We start from the raw sequence: 20,328 nt of genomic DNA, 5'->3' as shown, positions 1-20,328 counted from the left end.
CTTATGTGCAGTATGACTACATTAGAATCCAGCTGCACCCAACTAAGGGAAAAAAAAAAAGAATTCCCTAAGTAACCTTTAAAAGCATGTGTTACTTGCCAGTCACAGAGGGGGAAAAGCACCTAGGGTGAACTCCAATTTAATGAGGACCTTGATCAGGACCACAAAGCCTGAAACATTTGTTTTAATGCAGAAACACAGCCTCTAGTCACACTGGTTAAGTTTGGGGAAATCAGAGGGCTTTTTTTTTCTCTTTGTTTTTAACTTGTTTATTGAATTACAGGATACGGTTTCGATCACTAAGGATTCTAAATCTTCATACCAGCATTAGAATTGAACCACTTCCAAATCCTAAGACACATAAGACCAAAGAGAAGCAATAGCCATACAAATTAATATGTGCCCCTCTCCTTTTGCTCTAAGGGAATCTTCAAACCAGTATCACATTTAAGAGTCAAAGTGTTAATTCTTCAGCATTCCTGACAACTAGAAAGCACATTCACTGAAGGCTGAAGGTGAGGGAGCGGATGGTTGAGTATCTGTGGAGAATGGTGCCAACAGAGGAAAGAAAACCATCCAATCTCAGTAAGGATTAATGCAAATTTGGCTAGAAAAAGCCACCAGGTAATCCAAGGGTTCACTGTGGAAGAACTCATGAAAAGTACTCTGAAGTACACAACAGGTCTAAACATCTCCCTTGTTGCAAGTAGTTGTGTGAAATTCAAGGTAAAGGTTTAGTCTCATCTTTTAATGTATTTTTTCCCACATTAAAGGGAATGAGGAGTCCTCTTTTTTCCCCCAGAAAAAAAAAAAGGGAGCCACATTGTTATGTGTATATTCCCATGACTCTATAACATATAACTGCGGATCTCCAAAGCCTAGGGTTTTCCATAAGAGAGTGGGCCGTTCTGGTTACCCTTTTATTAGAAGGGTATTCCACCACAGAGAGCCAGAGGTTTTCCAGATGTGTGTAAGAGAGCAGGTGCGCAAGGCAAGCAAATGAGCGCAAACAGTATTATGGAAAACATTTGAGAAGTTAGCTCCATGAGGACTGTGGGCTCCACAAGAGGACTTGACTAGGTAGCCTGGTCTGACACGGGGACATGAAAGCAGAGTATTGCTTCAAAGCTGGAAACCTTCCATAGGCGCCTCACACTGCTGGAAGATGTACTGCTGCTGGCTAAGGTCAACCTGGGGTGCAATGCTGCTGTCTTCATCCTCGGTCCCGAAGTAATGCTCAATAAGATCAAAGGCCTTCTGGTAGATCTCTTGGTTTTCATGACTCTGTAAGAATTCAATTTTATCCAGACCTAGAATGAAGAATTAAAAAAAAAATCTGTTGGAAATTCTAATAAAACTATATTTTGCCATGTCTCTTTCCTTGACATAAAAGGAAGATTCTCTACATCTCATAATCATCTTGCAGCAACACAGAAAACATTGCTGGGATTACATCTGAATAATACTATTGCAAACTGACATATTAAAAATGTATGCAAGAAACAGCCGGTCCCCAGAAGCAGCAGTTTCCATAACAGTCACATCATCCTGTGCCCAAGGCTAGGAACAGAAGTTTTCCTACTGGACTGTGTCTGTGGCCTAATTTATTCTTTGCTCTGGTTCTATCTACCTAGGCTCTGAGCTATCCAGTATCATTTCAACAAATGTGTAATATCCTTATATCAATCAGAATCAATTTCTATTGCTTAAACTAAGAAGTCTAACCAGAACAATTAGCCAACACATACTCCTCCCTTTATTAAGTTTAAGCACATCTGAGCTAGGCTTTCTTTTACCTATAGCCATAAGCAATCTAACTGCTACAGCGATACTGGAAATAAATGTTAACATTGCTCAGAAGAAAAAAATACATATATATGTATCCATATTTTTAAAAAAAATATATATATATATATACACACACATGCAAAAATTAACAAAAGTTCTCTCCTATGGCAAAAGATCTGGGTAGAGGAACATTTGTCTTTTCATACATTTCAAATTTTCTTACACTAAGCAGGAATATAGTTTTTATAATCAGGCCTTTAAAAAATGGTAAACTGTTAAAGTCATTTTGGAAAACAATTCTGCATTATCTGATAAATGTGAAGATGAATGTGCCCTATGATCCCTAATTCCAATTTTAGGAATAAACAAACCCTAGAGCAGTGGTTTTCAGTCCTGGCTATGCATTAAAATCACTTAGGGAACTTAAAAGTTTTAAAGTACAGTGGTAAACCAGTGATTAAGAGTACAGTTAGAACTGAGATTGGAAGAATGAGGAAACCAAATGGCAGATAGTGACTCTACTGTTTCTAATGAAACTCTTAGAAACCTTTACAGTCAAGAACACTTTAGGAACACAGGAATTGGGGGATGCAACTCAAAATCAGAACTCTAAAATCTTACAAGAGAAAAGGAGTGGAGTCGGGCATAGTCTACAGTAGATATGGATGCTCTTGAGGCTCAGATGGACTAGTAAGAATACAAAAGTACCCACAATGGCAAGCAGAGTCAGGGAATGGAAGATCCTAACAGCCCAGTGTAAAAAGGGCCCAACTTAAAAGGGTACTTGCTTCTCTTCACATCTACAGTGCATCTTCTTTTCCAATTCTGCATACTAAATATTACTCAGAACAACTTTTTTGTATGAGTTTGCTAATGACAGGTGTGGACAAGCCAGAAAAGCATGGAGAAAAAGGAAAAAAATAATTTCAGGACATCTATTAAACAATCTGTCTTACCATAAGCTTCTTCGATCAAAGCACAGTAAGGATTAATGCCAGTGCCATTCCTTTTGGCTTCTTGTTCTCCAAGCCTCAGGATATTTTCCAAGCCATTTAGGGCAACCTGTACAATCTTAGAGTCCATGACTGTGAGGAGATCACAGAGTGGCTTGATACAGCCCAGTTCTACGAGGTACCTAAATTAATACAAAGAACAATTTAGTCAAGCAAAGCTTTTCATTTCATAAAACTTTTATGAAATTGGTAGAAGGGAAATCCTCAAATTCACTGTAGAAATAAAAGTAGGCACCCATTCAACCATACAACCTACACCTTGTCAAAGAAAAAAAAGCTACAAAAAAAAAAAAAGCAGTTATCTGGCACTATCACCATTCTTTTTTCCCTCCACAATTATTAGACTCAAAGGAACTGGAATACTCTCTTACTCTATGAGTGATTCTTCAAAATAGTATACTTTTGATTAATTTCATTTTTGTTTCTATAGGTAACCACACCTCTGAAACAGGACACACTTGGTGCTAAAGCCAGCACAAGCCCAACAAGCCAATTCTATTGTGTACAAAGAACTCTTAAAGATAAGAAAACAGAATTTAAGAATGGGCAAAAGATCTCAACAAAGATATACTGATGGCAAAAAAGCATATGAAAAGACACTTAACATCATATGTCGTTCAGGAACTGCGAATCAAAACAATGATGCCCCTACACATCTATTAAAATGGCTAAAATCCAAAACACTGACAAAACCAAACAGGGGTAAGGATGTGGAGAAACAACTCTCATTTTTTTGCTGGTGGGAATACAAAATAGGATAACCACTTGGAAAGACAGCTTGGCAGGTTTTTGTTTTTGTTTTTTTAACAAAGCTTTCCATATGATCCAGCAATTACACTCCTAGACATTTACCCAATTGAGATGAAAATTTATGTCCACACAAAAACCTGTACAAGATTTATTTACAGGAGCTTTATTCCTAACTGCCAGAAACTAGAAGCAACCAAAATGTCCTTCAATAGGTGACTGAATAAACTGTAGTACATTCAGACAATGGAAGATTATTCAGTAATAAAAAGAAAATAAAATGAGCTATCAAGCCATGAAAAGATGTGAAGGAACCTTAAATGCATATTGCTAAGTGAAAGAAGCTAGTCTGAAAAGACTCCATACTATATGATTCCAAATATATGACATTCTGGAAAACAGAAAACTTATAAAGGCAATAGAATAGTGGTTGCCAGGGATTTGAGGGATGGAAGTAAGGGAGTAGTGATGAATAGGTGAAGCAGAGGGGATTTTTAGAGCAGTGAATGATACTACAATGGTGGAAACATTCATCAAAACCTATAATTGTACAACACAAAGAATAACCCTTAATATAAAATATGAACTTAAGCTAATAAAGTATCAGTACTGGTTCATTAACTATAACAAATGTAACCACACTAAAGCAAGATTTTACTAGAAGAAACTTAGAAGGGAGGGAAGTATACAGGAACTCTGTATTATCTAAATTTTTCTGTAAATCTAAAAATGTTCTTTAAAAAGGCTTAATTTTTTAAAAAGTTTTATGTAATATTTAGCTTTATTATTTACAAAGGAATGAATTTAATAGTACTGTGTGTAACTTTAAATATTTACTGACAATTCAGATGATATGTCCTAGGAATAGACTAGGTCAGTCATAAAGAGACTAGGTAAGGCATAAAGCCATTTCTGACCATCTCCCCTTCCTTTACACCACAGTTTTTAGTCACTAAAAACTGTTAACCACTCCTTCAACATATCTACATAATTCTCACTGTTTTTCTTAAAAAAACAAAACCAAGCCTCTTTAGATTATAAATGTTAGTTGCTGCAAATTTGAAAAACATAAAAAAGCATAAAGAAAAATAAAAAGTACCCAGAGATAACCACCACTACTACATCCCAGCTGTGCTACATACAAGCTGGATGACTTTGGACAAGTTATCTGATCTCTCTGTGCCTCAGTTTCCTCAACTGGAAAAGTCTGGGAATCAAAGACTAAGTCTGTCACTAAACCCCAGCAAAATTTTAGAGTAGTTAATTAAACAGATTACATACATGTCTGCACTTAAACTTCACTGGCCTATAAAGGCAAGTCTATAGAACACCAACTGGATTTCAGAGATTTGTTCAGAATCTCCAAATTGTCTGCAAACTTGATCCTGGTCTATGCTTGATATGATTTTCTCTCCCATCTAGAAATCTTGGCTCAGTAACCTCTAATCCTTATATCGCCTTTAAAAACCTCATTTACTTTTGTAATACTGTCTGGTTGTGAAACCTTTTATTATGAAAACCAGTATTCTGAAAACTTGATTCAGAATTAAAAACAAATTTTAAGTTCTAGAAAGCTTCTAGAACTTGTATATAATTAAATGAATAAATACTGACTAAAACTTTCTAATTAAAAAACTCTACCCAAAAATGTGCTAATAAGGGCTTCCCTGGTGGCACAGTGGTTGAGAGTCCGCCTGCCAATGCAGGGGACATGGGTTTGTGCCCTGGTCCGGGAAGATCCCACATGCCACGGAGCGGCTGGGCCCATGAGCCATGGCCGCTGAGCCTGTGCGTCCGGAGCCTGTGCTCTGCAACGGGAGAGGCCACAACAGTGAGAGGCCCGTGTACCGCAAAAAAAAAAGTGCTAATAAGTAAATCCAGAGTTTTGAAGATGTGAGGTTTTATATTTGCAAAAATATGGTATTATTATTATTATGGCAAAGTTCATTAAATGAGTTTTGGGTTCCCAATTCTAGCCACTTAAATTATACCTCCTTACAAGATCAGAGGAATTTAAGGTGCTGTTTTCTGATGCAACCACTCATCTTTGGAGATTTAAGACCACCATAGTGGTATTTCACTACTGATGCAAGTTTCTCCAAAGATAGTAATTTGCACCAAAAAGCAAAACAGAGGACCTGGGCTGTATAGGAGTTGGAAAGTCATATTACTTTGAGAAAAGCACTGCAAGAAGTATTTCCTCAGGAAAGTCTGAAGACTTGAAAAGATGACTGGAAAACAGGCACAATTCTACGGTTAAAGTCTGGAACTGGCTCCAATGGGTGGTGTATTTTAAACACTTGGATAAAGCAATCACTGGTCACTGACGCTAGCTGGCTTTTGTGGCAGAAAAGGCTTCCATTAAGAAAATTTTCTGGGTAAGGAAATTTAGTCCATAAGAATTTACTATCTGAAAAAGTGAATTATATTTCTCAAATATTTCTTCTGATGAAAAACAAACTCACTGTGTCTTAAACCATCTCTCTCGGGACTTCCCTGGTGGCGCAGTGGTTAAGAATCCGCCTGCCAATGCAGGGAACACAGGTTCGAGCCCTGGTCCGGGAAGATCCCACATGCCGTGGAGCAACTAAGCCCATGCACGACAACTACTGAGCCTGCGCTCTAGAGCCCGCAAGCCACAACTACTGAGCCCACATGCCACAGCTACCGAAGCCCACGTGCCTAGAGCCTGTGCTCCGCAACAAAAGAGGCCACCACAATGAGAAGCCCGTGCACCACAACAAAGAGTAGCCCCGGCTCGCCCCGACTAGAGAGCCCGCACGCAGCAACAAAGACCCAACACAGCCAAAACTAAATAAAAATAAATAAATAAATAAAGCCATCCCTCTCAAACAGGATTTTGCTTCTTCTGTGTCCTAATTTTTATCAACAGCACCACCTTTTTCTCCGGTCATCTTTGGCTCTTTCCTTTCCTTTGCAATCTGTAACCTGCCACCAAGTCCTAGAGATCGTTCTTTCCCATATCTAGACCCATACCTCATGCTACAACACTTTTTTTTGCCATGCCTAGCAGCATGCGGGATCTTAGTTGCCGGACCAGGAATCAAACCCGTGCCCTCTGCAGTGGAAGCATGGAGTCTTAACCACTGGACCACCAGGGAAGTCCCTACAGCTATTATCTTAATTTTGGCCATCACAGTGTACTAAACTACTGCAATGGCATCTTAATTGCTCTCTTTCCTCTCCTCAAAACACTATCTTCTTGGGACTTCCCTGCTGGTCCAGTGGCTAAGACTCCACGCCCCCAATGCAGGGGGCCAGGGTTCGATCCCTGATTAGGGAACTAGATCCCACATGCTGCAACTAAAGATCCCGCATGCCACAACTAAAAGATCCCACACGCAGCAACAAAGATCCCGCATGCCACAACTAAGACTCGACGCAGCCAAATTAAAAAAACCAACAAAAAACCACTATCTTCTTCATATCACTCTCAATGTTAAAGACACCCCAGAGTCTTCCCAATACCCAAGATTAAGGCCTTCATCCCAGTTTTCAAAGTCCATCAATTACTTAATTCCTCATCCCTTCAAAAGAATAACCTATAGCAAGATTGATTTGCCTCTTCCAATAACATTTACTGTGCATATTCCCTCATGCTATTCTCTCTCCTCCAGAATTGCCAAATCTCTACCCAAATGTCAAGTTTCATCTCTTTCATGAAACTTTAATTCCAGGCAACATTCTTTATATTTCATTTTTAAGAACTGTAGTATGTATTAGCATTTGATTATATTTAACCTAAAATTATGAATACTTCCTAAGTTATTCTAACTGGCACTTGCATCTAAATCTTGTCTTCTCAACAATAAGCAGAAGCCACACAGATGTCTTTTATCAGTAATAAAGACAGCTTATTTTCTATAATTTGGACTGTAATAGTTTTATAATAATCTTTCAAAATAACTCTTTACCCGGTTAAGAAAAAACTGCTAGGAGAATGATAATTAACTCCATTATTATAAATAGCTATGCTGAATTGTAAAAAGGGAGAGTAGGCAGTCCATTCCTCTCTAACAGAGCAAAATACCCCTGAATACTTTCTGATGAAAGATACCATAGTATTTTAAAATGTCTTTAAAATATGTACATGTACAGTTTCACTATTTCAATTAAGAAAACATATTTGGTATAAAATATAGTGACAATAATTATAAATCTGAATTTGAACATAAGACAACTATCAACTGTTCTAATAACTTCTATATTACTTCATATTACTGCCATCTGGTGGTGGCATACTTAAAAATCATAGTACCCCAGACCGGAACTTTGGAGGTTAAAAAAGACCCAATCCCCTACAAATATGCTCTGAAGACCACTTGAAGTCCTCCTTGGCTAACCTATCCACGATGAACTATACCGAAATAGCTACTGCATGTGTTAATCTATTTAAGTTGTATTATTTCAGGTACATACTTATTTTCTGTAATCTTGTTTTCTGATCAATTTCTGAAATCTTAGGACTACTTTACCTTCTCATGTTGAAATTCCCAACAGAGCACTAAAAAATCAGCACTGGTTGAGCACCTACATTTAACCCACAAAGCGACAATATCAGAAGTAGCTATGTTTCCCCAATATTACTACATACATAGAAGGGGTTAATGCTTTAACACTCATTGGTAACCATATTCTCCTCATTTGAATTCCCCAAAGAATCTTAAGGCAGGCTAAGAGTCTAGGTTCCATTCTTCTTTTTTTTCTATCTGAAATACTGTATATATCCATAATTAACCATCTGATTATATGATGTTCCTTTGAGGAATTGACTCCTATCCATATTTATACCTACTCTAGCCATTAAGATTATAAGTTGCTGCCCTAGGGGCCATTTAAGTCTCAAGCTAATACACAGACCTCTCCCTTTACTGAATAACATAGTCCTTCAGGAGACCTGCCTCTACTGAATTTGGCACTTTATTTTAAGGCTATCAATACATCTCTTTCAAGTCTGTCCAATTCTACTATTAAGACATCTAAACTAGAAATAGCAAAAGTTAGCTGTTAAAGTTAGACTCTAAGAATTCTACAAGTAACCTTCTAGACTACCCAAGATGTTTTTGATCAAGCAGCTTGAGAGTAGGCTCAAGCCACCCCTATAAGTGTTTTGATCACCTAAAACCTCAACTATGCCTTCCCTCTCACATCCCAGAATTATCTTCAGCAATAGAGAATGGGAGCGATATAAGGAATCAGATATACGCTTGAGTCTAATTATGAAACTGAGAACAATCTTCCAAGAGGCTAAAGTTGAGCATTCTTAATTGGGAGACAGTAATTTTCCTTTAATTTACAAGGCACTACTTAGCTAGTACTTACTTGATCTGTTCAGCTGATCCTCCAGAAGTTGCATTTGTGATGGCCCAAGCTGCTTCTTTCCTTGTCCGAAACTCAGCAGTTTGTAATATACTAATGAGGGCTGGGAAAATGTTGGCATCTATCACAGTCTGGAATGAAAAAATTAAATGGAAAGGGAAATTACAAGAGTTGTAAAACTGTTCATGACACTAATTATAACTTTTCAGCTAGCTTCACTAATGACACCCTTCCCCTGTTAAAAATAAACTGGGGGCTCCCCTGGTGGCACAGTAGTTGAAAGTCCGCCTGTCAATGCATGGGACACGGGTTCGTGCCCCGGTCCGGGAAGATCCCACATGCCGCGGAGCGGCTGGGCCCGTGAGCCATGGCCGCTGAGCCTGCGCATCCGGAGCCTGTGCTCCGCAACAGGAGAGGCCACAGCAGTGAGAGGCCCGCGTACCGCAAAAAATAAATAAATAAACTGGAAGGAGTTAAATAAACTGGAAGGAGTTAACTCCTCATTATCCCTAACCTTTTGGCTATACTTAGTATCACTAACAACATCCTCCCTGGAGTTTATGACCTTGTAATCTCCTAGTTTTCTACCTGGGTTCTTTTCTCTTTTTCTCTCTTGTTCCACTCACCATAACAAATTATAAAAGTTCAATTTTCTCTCTTTTCCTCTGCCATTCTCATTCCTCTCATAGCATCCACTCTCACATGTGTGCTCTACCTCTCCAGTGCACATTTCTCACTGGGGCCCCAGCCCAAGGTGGCTGACAGCTTACTTAACATCTGCTAACCACCTTAAACATACCATCTGCTCTTTGTATCAGGTCTCCTTTCAAACCTCTCTAGTTTACAAAGGCTGTTTATTTATTTATTCATTCATTCTAAATTCAATCAGTCACCAAGTCTCCTTTACATTCTCAATTCAGAACATCCTAAGTCCATCTTTTCCTTTCCTTTAGCACTGCCACCATTCTATTCCAAGCCACCACCTCCCACACAGATTACCAGAATAGCCTTTAGACAGAGTACTTTTACTCAATCCCTCTCATATACTAAAGTAGTCTTCCTCAAATTGCTTTCTTCATGTTTCTCCTTAGCTCAAGAACCTAAAATGGGTTCATATCATTTCATTTATCAAAAAACTGAGGAATTCTGTATGAGAGCCTGGTGGTAGCAGACAAAGTGCAGCTGAAATCACCCTCATGCATGCTATAAAATGCCACAGTTATGAATCTCAGTCCCTGACAGCCTCCTGGGGATGACTAACCATGCTTTCCTGGTCAAGAACTCTTTCTATTACAACACTGAAGGAAGTCAGTAAAATTTAGTGGAAAGGTGCTTCATCTTGGTCCTGTCATTTACTAGAGGTATCCTTGAGCAAATCATTTTATTTCTCTGAGCCTCGGTTTCATCTTTAATTGAGAATGTTGGGTTAGATGACCTCTATGATTACACTCAGCTCCAAGTCCCATAAGTCTATGGTATATCTTTTCCAACTCATTATTCCAGCCTTTCTCATGGCCTATTCTGAACCATTTGGCCTATGGCTTAGCCTTTCACTTGGATTACTCTCCCACTAATACAAGGACAAAAGTAAAGGGCACATAACCATTTAGAGAAAACTGGGTCCCCAAAGAGTCATGAAAAATTAAAGCAATCCAACACATGGGTCCACTGGAAAAGAAATATTTTATTTGGCAGGAGTAAAGCCAATCTGTTTAGCGTAAGGTCCATCAAAACATTTTGAAAATACAAGATACTATTTCTCAGATCTTGACAAATCATCAAATATTAAAGGCAAAGAGAAAAAACCAAGGCCTAAGTGTAAGTTTCAAAAGATTTAACCTCTATAATGTTGGATAAAAAAAGTAAGAAGTAGACTCAATAAAACAACATTGGAAATTAGTGTTCTCCAAGCCAATAATGAAAAATTATACATACTTTACAGGGTGACTGAAAAAAAACCTTAACTAATAAAAATACAGAAAAAAAGACAGGTGCTATGAGATTACCTGGATCTGTGCCCTATTTCCAGCTGTGATGTTAGATATTGTCCAACATGCTTCCTTTTTGATAGACTCCTTTGGGCTACTCAGCAAATGCAATAAACTCTGCAGAGCTGAGCAATTCAAAATTACCTAAAGAAAAAAGTTTGAAAATTTTACTTATTGTATTAATCCAAACTGAAGTAAACCTTTAACTCAAAGACTTTATTTTCAAAAAATGCAAAGAAATAACATCTCTCCTTGAAATTTTAGAAATAACTTTATATATGTAAAAAAGTACTCACTGCTAATAAGAATTCATTTCTAAGATTATCAAACCAGTTTCATTATATACACTCACAACTGCTAAACATACTTAATATGGCACAATATGCCTTATTCACTTTCCTATGCCTATAGCATATTAAAATGTCTTTTGGGTAAATGTATCAAGTGGCCAGAAATTCCTAAGTGGTCTCAGATTTTTAAGTCTTCTGATAATTCTCTACCTGGAAGTCAAGGAATCAATACATGCTTAGTTAAGTATACCAGGTGCTTTATAGGATACAAAGATTAAAAGTATATGCCCCCAGCTATCAAACAGCTTACAAAGGTGAGGACGATAGACAAATATACATGAACAAGGAGATCTACTCTACCAGAAACTAAAATCATAAAGTTATAATGATTAAAATCATATGTGACAGGCTCAAGAATCAATCACTGAACAAAAGAATAGGATATCTAGTCTAGAAATAAATACAAGTATTTATAAAGGATTAATAAGTATGTAATAAAATTAATCCTTTCTTCCTCCAATGACTGGTAGTCTTATTTAATAGATGGTACTAGAATAAGGGGCAACTAGTTGAAAATTTTTTAAAAATCAATTCTTAACACCAAACAGTAAAATAAATCTGCAACCTATTTAAAGAGTAAATATAAAAAAGAAACCATAAAGCAGAAGAAAATATTAGTTAATAGCTGGTTTGGGGACAGTGAAGGACTTTCCATCATAAAAACAATAGAAGAAATTATAGGGGAAAAATTAAAATTTCACCAAATAGAAATTTTTGCATGTCAAAAATCATATGAAAATTACAATGCACACCACACAATGTGAAAAAGTATTTGCAACGGAAAAAGCGTTGCTGTCTTTAATATGTAAATTGGTAAGAGAAACTACATTTTTAATAGAAAATTACCTCACAAAGTAACAAAAGAAATGCAAATTAAAATGAAGCCAATTTTTGCCTATTAAATTAACTCAAAAAATAACAAAACTTGTGGTTTAACAGGTACAGTCTTTCCAAATAACAGTGTGAAAGACATCACAAAGCATTTTTAAATGCCAAAGATGTGGTGTGGAAAATAAGCATGTCAGAAGTTAAAGAATACCTGGGGAGGGTAGTAAGGAAAAAAACACTTCATGGGAGGGGGTGGGGGGGAACACCGTGAAACACAGACAGGATTTCATAAGCAAAGAAGAGGGAGGGCACAGCAGACAGAAGGGTTAGAAATGAAAAAATGCTGAAATGGTTCTTTATCTCACAGGCATTAAAGAAGCTCATTGTTTCTAGGAGGAAAATAATGTGAACAAAGTTACTTTAGGAAAGATTAAGCTGTTATTAGGAAGAATACACTGAGAGGGGTAAATGCCTGGGAGAGCAGGAGGATGAATAAGATAGGTACAGCAACAACCCCAGCATGTGAGAAAACAGGGCCCAAACTAAGGTAATCAGATGTGGATCTAGAAACACTAAGAATCAGTAAAACCTGCTGACTTGCTATACAAAGTGTGAGAGATGGAGACACCAAATATGACTGCAAAGTTTCAAGACTGGGTGAACAGTTGTACCATTAACTGAAATGGGAAAAACCAAGACGAGAAGGCGAGACAGGTACTGGAGACATGGGACAGGAACTTGAGAGAGGCTGGAACTAGATGTATAGGTCAGAACTTCATTTATTCAGTAAGTATTTTTTGAGTCTCTATACATTGTGCCAGGGACTATTGTAGAAGCAACAAAAATGAACAAGAATGACACAGTTCCACATCTACAAGCTTACAATCTAGTGGACAGTTACAATACAGTGTGGTAAGTGCTATGATGGATGAAACAAAACAAGGAGCACCTAATTTAAGAGTCAGCTTCTTGGAGAAAATGTTAATAGCAAGACTTGAAGAATGAAAAGGCATTAGTGGCAGAGTTAGGATTTGTGTGAGGGACTGGTCAGAACAGGGATGGGGATGGAAGCGTATGTTCCCTGCAGAGGGAAGCAAGCCATGTGTTAAATCTCAGAAGTGAGCGTGGTCATAGCTAATACAGCGGAACAAACATGGCAAAAGCACAGAGCATGTCATGGGAGGGGGCAGACAGAAACTTTTTCTGAATAGCAAATATACCAATATGGTTTTAAAATTCAGAAAATAAAAAGGACTATATAGTTAAAAGCCTCCTTTCCATTCCTATACCCCAGCTACCTGGTTCTCCACAGAGACAACCAATGTTATTAGTTTCCTGTGTATGCTTCCTGAGAAATTTTATGCAAATACAATCAAAAACATACATTGTTTTCTTCTCCTCTCCTCCCTGCCCGTTTTTTACACAAATAGTAATATATCCTACATACTATTCTGCCCCTTGTTTTTCTTTTTAAACAACAGAACCTAGAAACCTTTCCATATACATGCCTACTACCTTCTTCATTCTGTGGCACAGCATTTCATTATACAGGTGCCAGATTTTAAAGGATCTTAAACACTGTCCAAGGACAATAGGGGGCCATAAAAAGATTTTAAGAGAATGACACGATCAAATTTGCATTTTACAAGCATCCTTCTAGTGATATGGGAATGGTACAAGAAATGTCTGAACTAAGCACTGCAAGGAACGAGTAGAAATGGCAGTCATTAGTGACTGATGAGAAAGGTGGCAGAAAGGGAATAATCAAACTAATGTCCAGGTTTTTGGCTTGGGTAACTGTTGGGGCCATTCACTGAGACCAGAACATAAATAAGCAGAGGTCCAGATACACCAGGAAAAATAATGAGTTCCCTTGTGGACAGAATAAATTTAAAGTTAAATATTAAGAGTTGGAAGACACCTGAAAACAAATTCAGTCTCCTAATTTTAGAGATTAGAAAAGTGAAGATATTAAGTGTCTTGCTGAAAGTCAGAGCTGGCTAAGAAAGAGCTAAGGCTAAAACTAATCCCCTCCAGGGGATAATCCCGTAAACAGAAAAGAACAGGTAAAGGAACCTGCTAAGGAGAAATAAATGGACAGTGAGGCAGAAGACCCAAAATACTTCAACACCACAGAAGCCTAGGAAGATAATTTTAAAGATGATGCCAATGTATCTGAGAGATCAAGAAGAAAAATGGCTAGAACAATCCACTGTGAGTGATATATCTTGATATAAAATTTGAATGGAATAGAAGGTGACATTAAGAACCAGCAGGGAAGATACTTCTCACATAGGAAACTTACCATGTACAAAAAGGAGGAAGCCATCAGGGAAGATAAGAGGAAGATGACAGAAAAGATGCTACTAGAGGCTTCTGATGTTCACAAGAACCCCTTCAAGTAGAAGCAGTGGGAAATAAACAGAACCAAAAGGATAAGTTACACCATAGGGGAACACAAAATTGCCACAAAGCAATAAGTCAAGACAGAGATAGTGAAGGTATTGAAAGTAGGTGCCAAAGCCAACACTTTTAACAAACATTAATGAAACAAAGTATCATTTCTCCCCATGGAGTTAAATACTGTAACAGAAACATAATCATGAGGGGTCAATCTGCTATTCTGAAAGAAAAAAGAAATAGTTACCATTTATTCATACCTGTGTCTGAATATCATCGCCTGTGACAATGTTTCCCACAGCTCGCAAAGCAGGAGAAACCACTTTATAATCATTATGCCTGCAATCATAAAAAGATGCGTTATATCCAACAGTTCTATCTTTAATCTCTTTTCCTTACGGCTGAAACCCAAAAGAAATTAATATGTGATCGGTTCTTGGAGCAGAAAGGTACCTATGGTGGTTATTAAAGGAAACCTATCATGATGAGGAAATGTTTTTGGTGTCCCCAAGAAAGGCTATCTTTCCTTTTGTTTAGTATTTTTGGATAAAAACTACAAATCTGTTCTAATAACCCTTCCCAGGTATTCAATCACCTGGAGTCCAAGTTTTCCCTCTCATTCATTAATGCAGGTTTCATTTCCTCTTTACTTGGTCTCTATGGTTGCTGAGATAATGGAAAGAGATAGTAACATTTATACAGCACTTTTAAGTTTTACAAATCATTTAATTTTCACAGGAATAAAAATATATCAACAGTTGAGCTAACTTGAAAATGACAGCCAGGCTTCATACTTCAAATAGTAGGCTCTTTCTACTAAACCTCAGCTGACTTAATGGTCTGAAAAACCCCTCCACAAATCTTTTATATATCTGAAGACAGATATTAAGTCTTGATTTCAGGCTAAGTAAGTTAATATCCTTTAACTTTCCTTAAATATCTTATTTTCTCTCCCCTTTAATGAGATTGATCACTCTTCTCAAAACTATGCCAGTTTCTCCACATTTAAGATCCGATGACTAAAAAGAAATGGTTAAAATATTTAGTAATCTAGAGACTAAAGAGTACAAAAGGTGACTCTCCCAGATTCTGAATGATGTACTTCTGAGTCCTCCAGCATTATATTGCTTTTAATTCACAACAGCATTATGCCACTGATCTGTACCCCGTCTATAACCCCAGAGGTTTTTTTGGGGTTTTTTGGGTTTTTTTTGCGGTACGCGGGCCTCTCACTGTTGTGGCCTCTCCCGTTGCGGAGCACAGGCTCCGGACGCGCAGGCTCAGCAGCCATGGCTCATGGACCCAGCCGCTCTGCGGCACGTGGGATCTTCCCGGACCAGGGCACGAACCCGTGGCCCTTGCATCGGCAGGCGGACTCTCAACCACTGCGCCACCAGGGAAGCCCAACCCCAGAGTTTTATACTGTATATATTATACTATCTAATTCATTCCACATGTCATCTTCGGGGCAATGTTTCCTTGCATCTACTTTGTACTTACTCCAATAAATTTCACATGGCTTGTAATTGTACTATTTCCCCATTATGTTATCACTCTTAATTTTTTTCTCTGATATTATTTTCTAAAAATTTGATTAATACAGTCTCAAATTATTTATGCCATCGGTAAATCTTCCACTTCATAAATGAAAGGCATCACAAAGAGATATAGCAAAATAAAATTCAAGGTCTGACACCAGTCTAGGTTAAGCTCTAAATGAGACAAAAAGATGAAGAAATGACTGTTTTTAGTGGCAGTGTGCCTTCTGCTATCCAGTGGTTGGTCTCAGGTCATTAATCATGAGCTAGAATTACACAGATCAAAGTTTTCCAAATGTTTCTGCTAAAGGGCTGCTTACAGAAGAGTGAGAGGTTCTTTATAACCCTCAAAACAATCAAACAAACAGATTTGACATGAGTATAAAAAAGTAACAAAAGACAGTAGCCTAAAGCACAATAAATCAGTATAATGCATTAATATTTAAGTATCAGCAACTAGAAAACTAATATGAGAGACAAAAGAACAGACACACTTTAAGATATCTTACATCAGCAGCTCCACAAGTCTCCTACATACTCCTGCATCAATGACTGCTTGAATTTTATCATTAGGTCCATCTGATAGATATGAGAGGGCCCAGCAGGCATCAGCCAGTACATCAGTGTCACTGACAAACAGCAACCAGGAAAGCACATTCAGACAGGGGGAAACCTATAAAGGGAAGATGATATGATTATGAAATTCAACAGAATAAAAGCAAGAAATGAGGGGGGAAACTCCAGAAAGCAACCAGGCACACACCTGGTGACTTCTGGTGTGATTAATACTTCTGGAGATGGAGCAGTAAGTGGCCAAGTGACATTTCCATCTTTGGGAATGCTGTCAATAACCTTGCAGTTTACTTTGATGAGGTAGTCAGAGCCCAAGGAATACAATTCCAAAGAGCAAAGTTTAATATATACCAATTCTCAGAGTGAGATTCCTTGTCAAAACACTCTTTGTAGATCAGAGAGGTAAAGGAATTTTCCTAAGTGTTAAAGCCAGGAAATTCTGCATTTTAGATACTTTGTTACAAACAAAAAATGCTATGTTTTAAGAGTAATTCAGAGCTTTTTAAAGGCAGTGAAAATTTATTCCAAATTCAAACAAAAATCAAAAAGACCTATTTTTCTAGAAACAAATTATTCTCTTTCTAGTCACATTAATATTGGTTCTTAGACTCTTTTAACTGTACTTTTTCTGCCGATTTCCCACAAGCATAATCCTTACCTTTGCAAATTCTGGAGGGGGACTTTTCCCTCTACAGAGATTAGATAAAGCCCATACTGCATTCCGGGTCATGGTCAGGCGGTTTTGCTTTGAAAATAACCTATAAGCATAATGATGCAATGGTAAATGATATAATGGGCATTAATTCTCTGATGGCATAATATAAATATTTAACCACTTAATGCTATTGATAAACAGATGTCTTCAAACAGCTCTTCTCCACAACAATAAAGCTTAATTAATTCTAACACAAGGAATTCAAAATTTTGGCACTTGAATAAGATAGGATGCCCAAGGAAATGATCTGAACAAGTTAGTAAGAAAACATCTGTAATGAAAAGTAACACTAAGAAATCCAAAATGATTTCCAAAGATGCATTGCTTTCTGAGGAACTTCCTGTATTTTTATTACTCACAAAAAAAAAAAGAAAAGAAGAAAGAAACTTACTGCAGCAGAGGGGGAAGAATATTGCAGTCTAAAACATAGTCCCTGCACATGGTACTATCTCCAGCAATGTTGCCAAGAGCCCAGACTGCCTGTGAAAGAATTATTCATTAATGACAGGCTGTAGACTTTAGTTTTCTCATAATTCTTTCAAAAAATATGCCAACATATCACAATAACTCTTTACAAAAGTATACAGTAGTTAATCAACATATTATACATGGACATTAACTATTAAAACCCCTAAGTTCACTCAATAGGGAGTCAAATGAAATAGTTGTGGGATTGGTGGAAGAAGATCAATACTATTATATAAGTATACATGTGAATACTCATGGGAGTAAACTTATTAAAAGGAGGTACCAGTTCTTATACATATTCTTAATCTTAGGGGGCCCTACCCTTAAGTAACATTCCATACAGCCCTTGGAACATAGCAGAGATCCAAATGGCTTACTCAGCTGATTACAAATGTATTTTAAGCTTGCTTACAAAAGAAAACAGTGAGCCAAGAATTTAAGAGCAACCAAAATGCAGAAAACTTTACTCAACTTTTGGGGATGATGGATATATTAATTATCTTGACTGTAATGACAGTTTCATGGGTATATACATATGTCAAAACTTATCATATTATACACTTTAACCATATGCAGTTTACTGTAGGTTGATTATACCTCAATAAAGCTGTAGAAGAAAGTCATATTCATTTAGTAATGATTTATATTTATGAATTTGACAAACTTTGCAGTAATTAAAATTTCATGTGATGAACCATGGATTGTCATATCCAAGCGGTAAAACTGAGACTCTGAATATAAGACTGAAGGGAAAAATTGTATTCTTTGACCTGCTTCTCTTTACTTGTTTCAATTTTTACCTGCTCCTGGACATCTTCAAACTCTGAGCTGAGCAACTCTATGAAGATAGGCACAGCTCCTGCCTGAATCACAATCCGGGTCTGAAGAGAATTTCCTGAAGCAATATTTGTCAGTACCCAAGCTGACTCAAACTATAAAGATAAAAATAATTTCATTATCTTATTAGAATTTAATAGCTTGTTTACTTATAACAATAGGTTTTCTGTGCATGAAGAAAAGAATCTGAGATCATTATTTACACATAATCTATCAGGTAAATACTATATTAATTTTAAATGAATTATTCCTGAAGAAATAACCTTAGCCTAGAGGAATACTCAGGGTGTCTAAAATTTCAGATCAAGGCAGAGCTGACATGAGACCGTAAGAATAATGACGGAGTGCTTCATATACTGACATGGAATGATCTCCCAAGACATAAATGGAGGAAAAATAAAAAAGAAAAACAATGTACATTAATATGGTACCATACTGTATTTTCCAAAAGGGTTAAGAAGGAATATATGCATTAATTTACTTATTGCACAGAATATCTCTTGAAGGAGTCACAATAAACTGTAAATACTTGTCACTTACATAGAGAGCTCGAGGTGAATGGGAAACAAGTATGGGAAGGATAGGCACTTACAGTAAAGCCTTTATGTACCTTTTGGCCTTAAACCATGTTTATTATCTAATAAAAATAAAATTAAATAATTTCTATAAAATGGGCAGAGTGAAATGGGGAAAAAATAAAACTGTAAAATGTGTAAAATATAGGTAGAGTGAAAAAGGCAGAAGACAATTGAAATAAGTAGTCCGAAAGGAGTTAACAGGCATACAACTAACAGAAATGGCAACTTCAGAGCATAAGAGCTTCCAATAAATGAGAAGTCTCCAAACCAAGGCACAGAGGTAAGACTTTTTTAAAAAGAGCATTCTTAAAGGTTGATAAACAGTATGAAGGAAATTATGGCCCACAAAAAATATAGCACGTTATTAATTCTACACATCTCTACAGTAACTTGACTCTTTAGCCTAATATGATGTAATCCAAGAATGACCTCTTAAAATCCAAGAATGAACTCTTATATTACAATTCTATTTAGAGTTCTTAATTAAACTTTAGTTTTGTTTCCTTCTCCTGTTCTGTCTTCTATTTAATATTCTTTAATGAAGCACATATGGGGGGTAAAAAAAATTCAGTGACATGCCCCTTGAATGAGAAATCAATAAAAAGTCATCAAAAGATGGAGCTGTGACTCCTTTAAGCTTTTGGGTCAATTGAAAGGCAGTTGTCATATGGAAAACTAAATCATCAATCACTTGGGGTACGGGAAAACGAAAGAAATGGGAAGACAATCTGATTAGCCCAGTCCGAAGCTACATGAATGATAGTAAATTTATAGCAGAAGACACTTAAAGAAGGGATATTCAAAGAAACCTAAAATTTGATATACAGAAGTGAAATAAAGTGGTCTGATAGCTAGTTAGGACACTGATATTACAGCAGCAGGGAGGCCAGACTAGGAGCACCACAATTAAACATTTTTTTGCCTGATAACTCTTTGCTATAAGAGAAGTTCAGGAGACTTTTAAACACTGAGTATCACAAAATAAAAACTCCTATCACCTCTAATTAAATTACTATTCAAACCAATGTTCAAACCCTTTTCAATCTGTCTGAATTGAAACTTGACATTTATACAGTACTTTATATTTTCAAAGCATTATTCACATACTCTCAGGTGTTCCTTACAACAACCCAGAGAAGCCTGGCTTTTCTAGTTTATGAATGAG

General features: G+C 37.0%; 1 protein-coding gene across 1 annotated transcript in view; it reads right to left on the bottom strand.

Moving 5' to 3' along the window:
- Positions 1 to 217: 217 nt before the first annotated feature.
- The window catches only part of KPNA1 (karyopherin subunit alpha 1), a 69,395-nt gene continuing 49,284 nt past the window's right edge, over positions 218 to 20,328 (bottom strand). The window contains exons 6-14 of the mRNA XM_079704672.1: positions 18,549 to 18,680; positions 17,672 to 17,760; positions 17,224 to 17,323; positions 16,502 to 16,665; positions 14,715 to 14,793; positions 10,895 to 11,020; positions 8,892 to 9,019; positions 2,745 to 2,923; positions 218 to 1,310 (exon numbers count right to left, since the gene is read on the bottom strand). Coding sequence (XP_079560798.1) covers positions 1,123 to 1,310; positions 2,745 to 2,923; positions 8,892 to 9,019; positions 10,895 to 11,020; positions 14,715 to 14,793; positions 16,502 to 16,665; positions 17,224 to 17,323; positions 17,672 to 17,760; positions 18,549 to 18,680 — 1,185 coding nt within the window. The 3' untranslated portion in view covers positions 218 to 1,122. The remainder of the gene's footprint in view (positions 1,311 to 2,744; positions 2,924 to 8,891; positions 9,020 to 10,894; positions 11,021 to 14,714; positions 14,794 to 16,501; positions 16,666 to 17,223; positions 17,324 to 17,671; positions 17,761 to 18,548; positions 18,681 to 20,328) is intronic.

The sequence above is a fragment of the Hyperoodon ampullatus genome (genome assembly GCF_949752795.1).
Source record: "Hyperoodon ampullatus genome assembly, chromosome: 5".
Taxonomy (NCBI): domain Eukaryota; kingdom Metazoa; phylum Chordata; class Mammalia; order Artiodactyla; family Ziphiidae; genus Hyperoodon; species Hyperoodon ampullatus.
The sequence above is the reverse complement of the archived record's forward strand: the minus strand, read 5'-3'. Positions and strand labels throughout refer to the sequence as shown.